The sequence below is a fragment of the Ostrinia furnacalis genome, unplaced genomic scaffold (assembly GCF_004193835.3).
Source record: "Ostrinia furnacalis isolate ACB-3 unplaced genomic scaffold, ASM419383v2 OfSCF6657, whole genome shotgun sequence".
Taxonomy (NCBI): Eukaryota; Metazoa; Arthropoda; class Insecta; order Lepidoptera; family Crambidae; genus Ostrinia; species Ostrinia furnacalis.
In genome coordinates, this window is record NW_021136896.1 from 806,327 (window position 1) to 820,570 (window position 14,244).

A 14,244-nucleotide genomic window follows, 5' to 3' on the forward strand; every position below is an offset into this window, starting at 1 on the left:
GCAATGAATTAAGAAAGATTTTTCTAATAAAAAAGATGTAGGTGTTTCACAAAATCAGGCAAGAACAGTAATTTTCAGTAGGCAATGAAAGGCGTGTACAGAGCAACTGAATAAAAAGCTGTAACATGTTTAATGTATTGTAATTAATGAGGACTGACGCCTCTGTCGTCTGGTTCCTTCCATTCCACACAATAAGACTCCTTTTATGAAGGGCATGTTTAGCTCAGCAGCATCGGACGTCAGCATGCAGGGACGGACTACAGGCTAAGAATATTTGAGGCTAGACCCAAATCAAATGCGGCGATTTAGATGGATAAAAAAGACTGAATCTTGAATGTTTTTTTAACTTCAAATCTCCTGTGGCTCTTTGTGAAACCTTTTCTAACTTCACGCAGCTGCATTAGGTAACAATTTGCGACTTTTTACATTGCTTTTACCGTTCCTTAATTGACCGCTCCAAACTTCTTTGAAGTTTATTATTTAAAGTAACGGTTTCGCATAGGCGAAGTAGAGAGAAAACTAAACTAAAAAATAAGAGTTATTAGCATATAAAATCATAAGTGCGACTGGAATCTTTATCACTGCTATCGTCTGAGTGCGTCCCTGCAAATCACACTGCGCATGTCGCGAGTTTATCGACAGGAGCGATGGGTTTTCTCTCCAGCTTGGGCTCCGACCGACGACACTCGCTGCCTGCGTGCTGACTCTACACGCCCGCATCCGGTGTTCCAGACCAGGGATCCTCCAAGTCTTTGAAAGTCTACAATTATACGTGTCCTGATAGTTCGCAATCATGTTACTAATCAGTACAACCGCGATTTTCGCGGTTCTCTTCGTCTGCGACGCGGTTCCGACACCGACAAACAAAGGTGAGTCGCCATTTAATTTTCGATTTTCATTTTTTTGCTCTGCTTTCTTTGTTTTTGAATGCGTGGTGACGTTTAGGGTGCTAAAGTAAGGTATCCTGGCGAGTCTGGCTTTTTTATCAGTCGGTTGTTGTTTTGGTCCACGTATCGATCACCGGCTGGACTGCGCTCTATATTTAGCAACAGGTGTTCCCCTGCGCCGCCCTTTGCTGCGTAGAAACTCTTTCCACTGGTATCAATAGTGACCTTTCGTATTTAAAGGTCTAAATATAACTATCGATTTTTATCGTGAATAACAATTATGAATGAAAATGAATTTACGTAGAGGCACAATGTTATGAGCTTTGTGGATGAAATGGGAAGGGTGTTTTGTTTTATTCAAACATTGATTTTAGTAATTTTTGTTTTTCGATAAATCAATAAGGCAGAATTATGCAAATTCTGCTTTTCTGCAAGTCTACTTCGTCATTCTTAAATGTAATTTGAAATTGGTAAACGTGAATAGGTTTATTTTATTTTTTTACAAAATAATTTTGTTTACCAATTAATTCCTTTCTTGTAAAGAAATAGAATATCCGCTCATATTTTTAGATGGTGGTCCAATTGGTGAATTGCCTGAAAATTGGGATCAAACCAAAGATGACACGCAATCCCTGTTCCTGAATAAGAGCGACAAGAATGATCTGGAACCCTATCCGTTAGCCCTCAGCGAAGAAGGTTCGTAATGGTCATGGGTTCTAGTTTTAAATACAATTAGTTCGATGGAATTCTTCAAAATACTTTGCAGCTTAAAAACTCCGACTTGAAATCTACAACGTATTGAACTTAACCCACGAACTTATAGTATTCGAGCCAATAAAATACAGATCATGTTCCTCGATTCCGTCGTTTGACTGTGTTTCTGGTATTACAGTTACCTACCGTCTTGCAGGCAACTCGGAAGGCTTTGAGCAAGGAGTGGATCAGCGCTTTGACGCGCCCCAGTCAACTGGAGAGTTGGATAATCTCATCATGAGACCCGAATTGTATGGCGAGCCCCCGGCAATGGAGGGCTTGTCGCCCGGCTACGAATCGCGACGACGCAAACGCGGCAGCGGCACCAAAGTGGGTGGGGCCGGTGCTGCTACCAAAGTGGCTACGAAGAATGGTTCTGGCAAGAAGAACCTAAAGTAAGTATTCAGCTCCAAAAAAATCACAACCTGCTTTATTTTCCCCAAAAAAGAAAATAAGTTAATAATTTATTTTATCTCTCAGGCCTGAAGATCATGAGGCGCTCTCCCCGGTAGAAGCAGCTTCTCCCGAGCACGACGCCGCTCATCGCCGCAAGCGAGGAAGTGGAAGTAAAGTCAGTGGAGCTGCCGCTTCTGCTAAAACTGCTACTAAGAACTCGGGTGGAAACAAGAAGAACTTCAGGTAAAAACGCATTTTTAATCGTTAAAATAGGTTTTTTACTTTAGCCATTTGCAACATGTTTTTTACCTGCACCTTTTTTGTAGGCCTCTATCGGAACGCCGTAAACGCGACTCTGGTCTTAGCGCTGCTGATGTCCGCGCTCTCCTGAACCTGTGGGAAGCCCAGGAGCGTAGGAAGCAAGAGTACAACAACCAGTGGGCTGCTGATCACTACTATGGCCGCATGAACGGAGCCGACGAGGATCAACCTGAAGTTGACGAGAATGGAGACATCTGGTACAACGAGCCTGTAGTCATCGGGCCGCGTGAACGTGACTACCCTCACCACTCTTACTTCTCGGAGCAGAATCGCATGGCTTTAGCTCGCGGCTACCCTGACATGTACCAAGTCGACCCCAATGAATTGGCTCAGAGGTATGAAGAGGCTCGTCGCAAGAGGCAATACGCTAACAAGGTGAAGAGATTCATGGTCGCCAGGAAACGCTCTGATGGAATGGCCCATCAGAACAATTACAGGCCTAGGGATGACTTGTACACGCTGGCCGAGCTTCTGCGCTCCGCGCCGCGAGTACAAGAGCAGGACATTCCAGTGTATCGGCGACTGATACTGTAAACCAGTCACTTGAATAGAGGCGTCCGTTCGCCACATCCTGCGCGTTATTACGCTATCAAGTAACAATGGCTCTACACCAATAAAGAACTGAATAAAGCTAAAACGTAGCAGGATCACAGTCGGATGGACGTCCATCGTGGCCAAATTTGGGGTGGAAGATTGTCGCGCATTTAATTCGCAGTTTATAGCGGATACCTACCAGATTAGAAATTATAGGACAATTAGTATAAGTTCCGCCATCTAAACCATTTTTCGTCTATACCCTTCATACCTTTTTGGAGAGGCCTAAATGAAGATAACCATCGATGGAAACCGAGATGAAACGATGTGAACATTGGACATCACTTTATTTTTTCTATGCTATGTATGTATTTTTCCTACCTCAGTTCCCAGCATATCTGTTTACAAGATCATTCATACATGGTAAATTTTAATCTTTTTTAGATGTTTAAATGTCATGTTTCTCCGAGTATTAATGTATAGTGAAGTAAAACTTCACCTTTATTGGATAGATATAGTTAGATAATAGTTTTATGTGTAAATGGTAAACTGATGTATTAAATTAGTATTATCTATAAATTGGTGTTTTATTTCAAACTCCCGTAACTATTATCATTAGATTGCCTCTTTGCGTAGCAATAACCTCTACCTTCTAAGCTAAGTTCTAAGTTCTACCATACTTATTATTATTCTGTGGTTCTACCACAGGCTCTACCTTAACCATAATGCTTAGAATTTTGAATTTGATCTAAGAATAAAGTTTACAAAATCAACAATAGCCGTAAACAAAGAGAAAATTAAAAATGAAGTGAACGATTCAAATTATATCACGTCACTGTCAAAATTAAAAGACATGATGATAGCCTATCACTGTATGGTAAACTAAGCAAAAAAGATAATTCTAAGAACTGATTTCTCAAGTGAATATGAGCGAAGAGAAATCCAATAGTAGAATAAGCGAAAAAAGTTCAGATATATCTCAGAGAAGCGTTTTAATTCCGGCTAATAACCCCCAAAGAATCGAAGATGTCGAGACCTCCACACAAACGACGTATGAAACTTTTTTTTGGTTTTTAATTTACGCCAAAATGTTCATTACACGTTTGGGCAGAGATTTATTTCATTCGGCTATGCGTTATTTTTATCCTGAACAAGTTTTGCCAGACCACATTGTTACTTTAATGAAAGTCCAGTCAGATCTGAGCAAAGAGCGCGAGTCTCTTCCCGCTCCATGTTGCAGGTACGACACGATCAGACGCTCTTCTAATAAATGCTCTACAGCCAATTCAACACAATCAATTTCATTAGTTCCAGAGAGTTCCACAGTCCGATCTCCAGCTTTGCGTACTTGAGAAACTTCTTGACGGCATTTAAGTCATATATTCTTTGCAGTGAAGATGACATCGGATTGCAATATTCTCTTAGCAAACAACACACAGAAATTGGTGGTATTGACAAAGAGCCAATGTTCGTGCTGGTGGATTCTAGCGGACTTAGCGATCCCAGTTCAAAGGAGCTTCTAATAAGAGATAATGCCGAGCTGAGAGATACAGTTTTAAGAAAATACTTCAATAAATACATTAAGCCTGTAGAATTGCCCTCGACCAGTAGAGACTTGTCAATACCACCTCATCACGTTAAGGAATCTGAATCTAAAGAAGAAGTACTGATGGTGGATATAAATCTACAAAGTGAAAACGAAATTCCATTTGATGAAAACGATAATGACAGTGAATCCATTGTTCTTGCGTATCTTCGAAACAAAAATATTGTTTTAGAATATGAAGGCACGTTGATGTCCAGTAAAAAGAGGTCTTCTCTTTTGGAAAGTGTTCCCAAGATGGAGACGATAGTGGAAGGAGAACAGTTTTCAGCTTTTCCGTCATTTTCTAAAATAAGGCTTATGCCAAGTCCGCAACTTTCATTTGAGGAAGACAAGAAGGAATAGTAGTAAAATTTATTGTATTTTTTTTTTAATTTGAATACATGCGAATATTCATATCTTTTTTTTTATTTCTTCTTAACTAGTTTATTTTAGTTGAAATTAATATTTTTATCTTATTTAGTTGATGTTAAAGGTAGGTTAATTACGTAATCAAATTATTATTGAGAGGTTTATTATCTACCAAATTCCACAATTCATTCAGCTAAGGTAAAAATGAAAGTGCTGGAAAATATTTGATATTTTTGTCTCAAATCAGTTTCACCTGTAGATTCATAGTTTCACACTGTACCGCGACTCAAAAATTACACCATGTACTTATGCCCTTGTTCCCGGGTCATCATGAGCATCATTTCATCTCTTTTTACATCCGTTCCTAATGTGTGTCCAATAGTTTTTCACCTTAGGTACACACGAAACACGACACGCAGATAAACCATTTTGTTACACTATCATCGTAGGAAAGTACCTATCCTTATATGGCACAGGTTATAAGACATTATCCGTTTATAACGTACAGAACTGTCGGAGTCTTCCCTGGACGTCCACATACCTTCGTACCCTGGGTCCATAAGGTCTGTGAAAATAGCTTCGGAGACTTCCCTTGATGAGAAACACCGTGATAAGAGTTTGAGGGAGGCGGTGGACTTCCTTCATCGGGATCACGAGTTTCTGATTGCTGCTGAGACTGGTAACGATCGGATTCTTGAAGTCGTAATGAGGTAAGCCATAAAGGTGCTTATTACAGGTTTAATTTAGATCTAGTTGTTATAGTTTTACGAACGTCACCGTTATTTTATAGGATAGATAAATTTCATTCATTTAGATAGCTACATCTTACATCTCACAGTGTCTTAAACTCTGATCTTTTCAACCGAATTCAAAAAAAGGAGGAGGTTCTCAATTCGACCCGTATGTTTTTTTTTACTTAGATCAGTAGGTCAGGTAGTGAAGTAATACCTAAATGGGATCTGGGAGATGCAGCTTGATACTTAACCTACTAAGAATAACTGGAATGAAAAATAAGTGAAACCCATCCTTCTATCCACGTGTTTGAGATATGAAAATAGAAATGTAGGTACCTAATTATCTTTTGGGGACTCACAATAAGTGTTCCGCAGACACGTGTTATTGAACGTGATGACAACGTGAGTTACATGCGCATGAACCCAATTTTATAGATTTTTAAAGTCTTAAAGGTCAGCCTAATACTTACACATTCAAAGAACTAATAAATAATCAAAATTTATCCGACATTCGCGCCGCGCGGGCTCTAAAATTAATTGACGTTGCATGAAAGCTACCGATTGATAAAAAATTTAATAGGTTTGGTAATCGATATTTCCATCAACTGTAACATATTATTAGGCTATAGCCTAGTTATTCATTGTAAAGCACCCACCTGCACCGGACGGCTATTTCTTGCAAGTTTCACCTTTATCTAACCGGTTGGTAACTTAGATTAATAAAGCCCTAAGGTTGGCAATGTAGAATCGTGATCAGCATCAACATACCGTAGGTATAAAATGTGTACCTATATTAGAGCTGTATTAATATTGTTGGCACGGCGAATGGATACACCAATGCACCATGGTGTCCCGGTAAAATTGAATCCTGTTGGCGCAAGTACACTATGCGGGAAGTTGGCCAAGACCTAATGGTGTGAACACCATCTCGGTTACTTTCTCCTTCCCCCACCCCGGTGTCGCCCATACTTCGGTGTGCGAGGTAGCGCTTCGACTTGGACAATTTTCCGCGTAGTGTACTTGCGCCATGTCGAATATTGATTACTTAAGCCTACCTAAGAAAAGCATCCATTCCTATCTACAAAAACAAGTATGTAGGTAGGTACCTACCTACAATAACTTGGGCATATTAATTTGTAGAACTGGAATCGACATTCAAGCGATGGACCACCTCGGCAGAAACGCGTTACACCTTGCAGTCTGCGCGAACTGCTTTCGCGCTATCATTTTACTTCTGGACGCGGGGGTCAACACAAACGTCAAGGATAACCTTGGCATGACTCCTCTCTCCCTTTGCTTGATGAGAAGGTCTGTTCTTGTCTAACAATATTTATTTTGTCGCTTCATTTTTCCTTTTTTATCGACGTCTTCTATTCATGTTCTACCTTAGAGTTCACATCTGAGAATCGACCCCCAACCCTAAGGAACTAGAAACATGAGAAAATACTCCTACTTCCTCAACCTCATCTTTTTATTGGTTTCAGGCCGTCCCTGCGAGTGGCTAATCTCCTATTTGACTATGGGGCTAAAATAATGCCACGTACCGATCCTATGGACACTGGTTTATTTATACGTAACTATCTTTACTTTAATAGTTTTTATCAGTGCTGTAACTAGCCATAAAAGCGGCCCACACATTTTCTATAACAGCGCCCTTGAAAAATGGTTTCTATGACAATTTATGCAGTCGTTTTTGCACCACTTCAGTTTGATAAAATACTTAATATAACTACTTATCTACCGTGTGTGCAGATGAGCTTAAATGTAATTAATAAGTAGGTTACTAATAATTAATTACATTTTCATTTAAGTAGCTGATTTAAAAAGATATATTTTATTTTAGAATTCGTCATGATGTGCGTACCCACCCCAGAGGAAGAAAGGATATTGTTCCTGCTTGTCGAGAAAGGTGCGATTGTGAACGACTCGGAAGCACCCGGCGGTCGGCAAGCCCTACACTTTGCAGCCATGAGCAATAACTGCAGGCTCATAAACATTCTAGTAGAACTAGGGGCCAATCTTTACTTGTTGAACCACAGAAGCCAAACACCGGCGGAAGTCGCTAGAACTTTCAGATGCAGAGAGGCACAAGCGCTTCTAGAAGCACTAGAATTGGAGCCTGAATCTAGCATTACGACTTTCACTACGATTACAACGTTTATTGATTAGAATTTAGGTAATTAAATTAATTAATGTTCATTGATAAGTGCATTATACCTAAGTCAAATTGATTTGGTATTAAAGTTACGTAATATTGTTATTTATTTTAATAAATTGATAGTAACGTGTTAAAAATCCATTGCTTATTTGAGTTTGCTGTTACGTTAAAATATAGTTTAATTATGCAGTATTAATAAACTAATGTAAGGTAATACAGTAGAAAAGAAAAAATAAACTCTTGTTCAACACCTGAAATAGAGATTCTGATTTTCGAATTTCAAAAAATCCCGCGGAAATGCGGAATAGTTCATAGTTTTTTTTTTAATCAATAATAACCGGTAAGTTATATTTCGTTATTTAGTATAACTAGCGGTTATTTTTAGGTACATCACTAATATGTAATCTTCAGTTTCAAAGATGGCGGTCTTGTCGCAGTTGCTTTTTTCTGCCAAACAATACTGAGAAAATTGATAAAGCAAACTATTTTCGTTCCTTTACAAAGAAATTTAGGTATTTTAATAAATAAGCTAAATATATTCTAACTAGTCATTTTGATAATGTGATAATAAGTGTACTCATGGCTTCCAATGTGCACGACTCGCCCGTTCAGCAGACATTTGTGGAGGAGATAGATTACAGTGAAATACAGGAATTATCGGTAATTATAAAACCAAGGACTAATTTTATTTAACAATAGCTCACGTATAATATAACTAAGGTGGTACTTATGTGTGCAGGTGGTTGGAAAAGGAGCTTTCGGTGTAGTTTGGAAAGGACTATGGAGAGACACATTTGTGGCGGTGAAGCATATCAATTCAGAGGCTGAGAAACGGGAGTTTGCGATAGAAGTTCGGCAGCTATCCCGTGTGTCACATCCCAACATAGTTAGGCTGTATGGAGCATGTATGAAAGGCGCTCATGTATGTCTTGTAATGGAATATGCTGAGGGTGGTTCGCTTTACAATGTCCTGCATAACCGCCCCAAGCCTAAATACACAGCAGCCCATGCTATGAGCTGGGCCAGACAGTGCGCTGAGGTAAATAGACTAAAGTTCTTCCACTTGTATTCATTCACTTTGTTATTGTTCAACAGCTGATACTGTTTTGTTATCTTCCATTCAACATCCAAATAGTTCTTACGTGTAATTTTTATTCTTATTGAGCTATTGACATATTTTTTCAAGAAACCTTTCAGAATTGTAAATAAAATTGTTATTTTTTGAAAATTTCAGGGAGTGGCATATCTTCACGCAATGAAACCCAAACCGTTGATACACAGGGATTTGAAACCTCCTAATTTATTGCTGGTGTCTGGAGGGCAACGACTAAAGATTTGTGATTTTGGAACTGCTGCTGACAAAGCCACATACATGACAAATAACAAAGGCAGTGCTGCTTGGATGGCTCCGGAAGTAAGTTTTATCATTCTTTTAAGGAAAATTATCTAGTTTAATTGAGGTAAAAGTCAATGGTGTAATGAATTTCAGTCAGTATGTTTTGTCACTTGTATTGTTTCAAAATACCAGTCTAGTTCAATTTAATTGTATCAAATAAGTTTGTTAACTTTTATTTCCCGAAATTAGTTTTTGATAGATATGAAATTCAGCCAGTCTTTTCCAAAAATAATGTCACATACAAAAATTAATTATTAGAGACACAAAGATTGATTAAGAGTAGGCGCACACTGTTGATTTTTCGTCGGCTGATAGTTTAGTCGGGCAGTTGATCAGTATGGGCATGTATGGAAGTGCGCACACTACGCTGGTCGATTTGGCCGATTCTTCATACAAATTAAAATCGGGCACAACTATAGGCCAACTAAAAATCAACGATGTGCGCCTACTCTTAGATTGTATAAAAAGTTCTACATGAATTTTTATTCAATAACTACATCAATAACATGTCATACTAAATTGTTTCCAGGTTTTTGAGGGTTCCACGTACACAGAGAAATGTGATGTTTTCTCATGGGGTATTATCCTATGGGAAGTACTTTCTAGAAGGAAACCCTTTGAAGAGGGAGGATCAGCTTATAGAATTATGTGGGCTGTGCATACGGGTAAGTGTCAGATTAATAAAAATCACCCTTATTACAACTAAATAAAATACCACAAGCTTAATATGCCATTGTCTGTTCATAATCCATGTCCTTACCTGTCTATTTCCCAAGTTTTTTAGAGCAAGTACTGCCTTTTTCTGGTATAATAAAATATTTAGATGATCAAACTGCAAGTAATTCTATCATGAAGTGCAAATGCTCTGCTGGAACTCATTATTTAGCCAATCCTCTTGTCAGACCACTGTAAATACAAGAAAAATAATACAAATATTTACCAATTAATATTACAGATTTATTGTCGCTCCGTGTATTATATCTAGGGTGCCTTTTGTGACAAAACATATTATTTACAACAAAATAACAGATAAAAGCACAGGATTGCGTTTAATACTTACCTTATTAATATAAGAACCTGAAGTATGACATTGATGGTATTCTTCGAATACAAATCAATTTTATGAGAATCGTCTCCCACATATTTATCAGTCAAATATGGATTGTGCATGATGTCACTTCAATTATTTCTTGGTAGTATGATCAATAAAATGTTTTAGTAAGACGGATACATTTTGCTGTGTTAGTCAGTTTTGCTTAAGCAGCTCAAGTCTCAATACTGTTGATTGTATTATTTTTAACGTATCAAGTAATTTATGCTGAGTTAAATCTTAAAAAGATTTTAAACAATTTCAGGACGAAGGCCAGACCTAATTGAGGGCTGCCCGGAGCCAATTGAACAATTGATGACACAATGCTGGCACAAAAGCCCGGCACAGAGACCAAGCATGGCTGAGGTATGTGGTTTCAAACTTTATTTGTGGCATGCAGTATAATATCTATTTGGGTATGGACATTAAAATCTTTGGATTTTAAGTTTTTATATTTGAGAACTATAAAGAACGCCTCGAGCGAACTGCCTGTTTCTAAAAATAATGCGAAAAGCTGATAAGCAAAATAAAGACAGTTCACAGGATGTGCACTCTCCAAAAATCGAGCACAACATTCAATCTGATTAAAGACTGCTGATTGTAAATTTTAAAAAACGTGGCGTTCACACTGTTTTACTGTTGGCGATTTTTTCTCGAAGCTGCGTGCAAGGGTAATCGATAAACTACAACGAACAGAACTGTGATTCATATACTTTACTGATTCGATACAGTTAGTTGAGGCAGTCAATAGTTAATTTTACGGATGAAACTAAGCCGTAACTTTACATCGAAAGAGCCGCATATGTTTCTGAAGCCTTTAGTATCCGAACTTAGTCGTAGTCTGTCTACATCCGGGAGGTGATGAGTTTGGGGTGTATCTGTTGACCTGTACTATACCTATACTGCACAGGTGGTAGAAATAATGACATCCCTATGCGAGTTCTTCCCTGGCGCGGACACTCCTATCGACTACGACGACTGCGAAGACGACGACGAAGCGTGTTCAGAGGACGAGTACATGGCGTGCGATCAAGAGAGCCTGGACTCGGATACTGAGCACTTGTTGTCGCAGCTGGTCACGCCCGTCGCGCCCGCGCAGCCGTCTCCGCGCAGCATCGTCGGCACACAGGTACAGGCGACAGGTGCAGTGACGTCACTACGACGACTGTGAGGATGACTAAAGCCTGGTTCGTGATCACGTAGAATCCCGTCCAATGACCCCAAGCTGCCCATCCTTGTCGCTCGCACGTAATTATGTTGCTGTCGCGCTCGCACACTCACTGCGGGCGCGCGTCGCACAGTCGCGACAGCAATATAATTACGCGCGAGCGATAAGGATGGGCAGCTTGGGGTCATTGGACGGGATTCTACGTGCTCACGAACCAGGCTTTAGTAAAATAGTACATGGCGTGCGACCAGGAGAGCCTGGACTCGGATACTGAGCACTTGCTGTCGCAGCTGGTCACGCCCGTCGCGCCCGCGCAGCCGTCTCCGCGCAGCATCGTCGGCACGCAGGTGCAGTGACGTCACTACGACGACTGTGAGGATAACTAGTACATGGCGTGCGACCAGGAGAGCCTGGACTCGGATACTGAGCACTTGCTGTCGCAGCTGGTCACGCCCGTCGCGCCCGCGCAGCCGTCTCCGCGCAGCATCGTCGGCACGCAGGTGCAGTGACGTCACTACGACGACTGTGAGGATAACTAGTACATGGCGTGCGACCAGGAGAGCCTGGACTCGGATACTGAGCACTTGCTGTCGCAGCTGGTCACGCCCGTCGCGCCCGCGCAGCCGTCTCCGCGCAGCATCGTCGGCACACAGGTACAGGCAACAGGTGCAGTGACGTCACTACGACAACTGTAAGCATGACGATTAAGCACATAAACCAGGACAGCCTGGATTCGGACACATTAGTACTGACCATTTTGCCGTCCGGTATCTGGATTCTTCACCAATTTCATCATAATTTGTGTTTTTCTTTGATGGGCCGAAATCGTCAACTCGGCTGATGTTTTTTAACACGGGCTCAGGCGTATACAATTCCGGAATTACCTATTGCCCATCCCAAAATAAGTTTATCTACGGCCTTTCCCAGAAAATGTTTAAACTAAATTCTTTTAATTTATTTATTTTTACTTACCTATTGTCCGTCTACCGCAGGTCAACAAACTACAGAACCTCATAGCGGCGGAAGCTCAACCGAAAGCCGCCTCTCTGACCAGAGAAGAAGTGGAAGCATACAACAGAATCGGCCCCATCCGAATCCCTCAACAGTTCAAGAGAGTGGACGAAGCGGGCAGGTCCTCCGTCACCATCAATAGGACTTCGAGCTCCCCAGTGCCACAGGAGAGAGGCTACGCCCCAAGCGAGGGTAGCACTCCGCAAGATACGTTGCGGGTGGTCCGAAGCCCGGTTGTGTTCAGTGAGAGCTCGTCTCCAAGACGGCTATCTCCTATAGGTGTGTATGATGTTTACGCATTTTTTTAAAAGTTTTCCCTGTCGTTTCTTTACGGCTACTGAAATTCCTTACCAATATGGGGTGTGGTTTTGACATTGATACCTACATTGGTAATGCCTATTGTCAAGAGTGTAGACAACAGCAACAGAATCTCGATACAAATCCTATTCCATTTTTTACAAAATGACCTTTGAAGATTTCGTTGCTTTTGCTGTTTGGGCAACTTGTCGACAGTGTCGAAATCAAACTTCTCTTTTTTCGGTTTTACATCACTTACAATTTTTACCTTGTCCAATCTGTTTGTTGGACTAAAGCTATTTGTTTCGACCTTATTATTCGTAATTTATATTATAATCAACGCCAAAATGTTTTTACCCGACTCCACTAGAAGGAGGATAATATTTTTAGTAAACATTCTCATAACCTTTTTTTTACACAGTAAACTACAACATCGGCAACATGAACCCTCGACACATCGATATGGAGCAGTACTGGAATCGAGAGAACGACAAGCTCTCTCCAACCAGAAGTCATTCGGTCAACAGCAACACAAATTCACTAAGGAAAGAGGATTACAACCAGAACTATTGTGATAGACTGAGCGCAGGCAACAGTCCCATGACGCCGGTGAATGAGTTCAACGGGAATATGCAGGGACCGATTGATCCGAGATATCAAATACCGTTGGAGATCGAAGTTGGGCCGGTGAGTTTTCATTTTTGAACCTTTGCATGTTAGTTTTTGGACCATAAAACAAGGCAATAAAAATAAAGTGGTAATTATACATGTTACCACTGTCTGGAGGAGGAAGAGAAGAGGATTGGAGGGTACATAATTTGTAAATCACAGTAGTTGATGTGAAATAGAAATTGTTCACAGCACTTTTATTTTATATTTAACTATAGTCAGATTTTCCATCGATTCAGATTTCACGTAAAATTTAAGGGCAATATTTACACATTCAAATCGAAAAATATTTATACAACGTGTCCCAAAATTCAACGATAAGCCGGCACCGCAGGGTGGACATAGTCATGACTACTTTAGGAAAAATAAGAAAAAAAATCTATCTCAATTATTTTTTAAGTTACACAATAAATAATGAAATTCGTCGAAAATTGACACCCCTTATGACATTTTATATTACCACGGCCACAATTTTTCAAATACTTCTGTTTTTTTGTTTGTATCGGCAACTTAAGTAGTGCTGCTGTCCACCCCAATTCTTAAAACCCCCAGAATCCTTGCAGTTTTTACACAAAAGTTAATCAAAATATGATATTTCCTTAAAATTTTGAACGATTTTTACTTTCACTCCACTTTGACTCGTCGTTTTGTAAAAAAAAAGTATGAACACTACTGCGGCAAGTTTTTTATAAAGTTGACGCAACTATCCAAGATTCCAAAATGGTATAATACTCTAAGAAAACTAGTCGCAAAAAAGATATGCGTACCATTTTTACAAGCACTTCGCTTGTTAGTTAGTATGGGATAAATCTTGCAACTGAATTTAAAACCAGTTCTCCTCAACCAATTGAGCTGAAATTTGATATGCTTGTGTAA

The 14,244-nt window shown here is 39.9% G+C and overlaps 3 protein-coding genes across 6 annotated transcripts in view; all 3 read left to right on the forward strand.

Annotated features, from left to right (window-relative positions):
- Nucleotides 1–636: 636 nt before the first annotated feature.
- On the forward strand, nt 637–3,218 carry K5 (putative neuropeptide precursor protein). 4 transcript variants are annotated; one of them, XM_028318107.1, is made up of 5 exons: nt 651–869; nt 1,458–1,583; nt 1,780–2,035; nt 2,121–2,279; nt 2,363–3,218. In XM_028318107.1, the coding sequence occupies exons 1-5, from the start codon at nt 794–796 to the stop codon at nt 2,889–2,891; spliced, it is 1,146 nt and encodes a 381-aa protein (XP_028173908.1). In that variant the 5' UTR covers nt 651–793; the 3' UTR covers nt 2,892–3,218. The 4 variants fall into 4 exon arrangements, with proteins under 4 accessions (XP_028173910.1, XP_028173908.1, XP_028173909.1 ...); XM_028318108.1 differs by having other exon boundaries at nt 1,798–2,035; nt 2,363–3,209; XM_028318109.1 differs by lacking the exon at nt 1,458–1,583 and having other exon boundaries at nt 637–869.
- A 525-nt stretch (nt 3,219–3,743) lies between these two features.
- LOC114362645 (uncharacterized) lies at nt 3,744–7,870 on the forward strand. Its single transcript, XM_028318118.1, has 6 exons — nt 3,744–3,942; nt 4,284–4,621; nt 5,354–5,555; nt 6,720–6,887; nt 7,064–7,152; nt 7,423–7,870. Exons 1-6 carry the CDS (start codon nt 3,818–3,820, stop codon nt 7,746–7,748), a joined length of 1,248 nt encoding a protein of 415 aa, XP_028173919.1. The 5' UTR covers nt 3,744–3,817; the 3' UTR covers nt 7,749–7,870.
- Nucleotides 7,871–8,146: 276 nt separating this feature from the next.
- The window catches only part of Tak1 (TGF-beta activated kinase 1), a 35,156-nt gene continuing 29,058 nt past the window's right edge, over nt 8,147–14,244 (forward strand). The window contains exons 1-8 of the mRNA XM_028318080.1: nt 8,147–8,397; nt 8,477–8,776; nt 8,972–9,151; nt 9,663–9,798; nt 10,489–10,589; nt 11,134–11,352; nt 12,384–12,681; nt 13,121–13,386. Coding sequence (XP_028173881.1) covers nt 8,317–8,397; nt 8,477–8,776; nt 8,972–9,151; nt 9,663–9,798; nt 10,489–10,589; nt 11,134–11,352; nt 12,384–12,681; nt 13,121–13,386 — 1,581 coding nt within the window. The 5' untranslated portion in view covers nt 8,147–8,316. The remainder of the gene's footprint in view (nt 8,398–8,476; nt 8,777–8,971; nt 9,152–9,662; nt 9,799–10,488; nt 10,590–11,133; nt 11,353–12,383; nt 12,682–13,120; nt 13,387–14,244) is intronic.

What these genes read in the sequence shown, in the direction of transcription:
- LOC114362645 (XM_028318118.1), top strand. Translation starts at nt 3,818, where the DNA reads ATGAGCGAAGAGAAATCCAATAGTAGAATAAGCGAAAAAAGTTCAGAT. An exon ending in TCCCTTTGCTTGATGAGAAG is followed by an intron (nt 6,888 to 7,063) that starts GTCTGTTCTTGT and finishes TATTGGTTTCAG; the next exon opens with GCCGTCCCTGCGAGTGGCTA. An exon ending in GGACACTGGTTTATTTATAC is followed by an intron (nt 7,153 to 7,422) that starts GTAACTATCTTT and finishes ATTTTATTTTAG; the next exon opens with AATTCGTCATGATGTGCGTA.
- K5 (XM_028318107.1), top strand. Translation starts at nt 794, where the DNA reads ATGTTACTAATCAGTACAACCGCGATTTTCGCGGTTCTCTTCGTCTGC. An exon ending in GTTAGCCCTCAGCGAAGAAG is followed by an intron (nt 1,584 to 1,779) that starts GTTCGTAATGGT and finishes CTGGTATTACAG; the next exon opens with TTACCTACCGTCTTGCAGGC. An exon ending in TCTGGCAAGAAGAACCTAAA is followed by an intron (nt 2,036 to 2,120) that starts GTAAGTATTCAG and finishes TTTATCTCTCAG; the next exon opens with GCCTGAAGATCATGAGGCGC.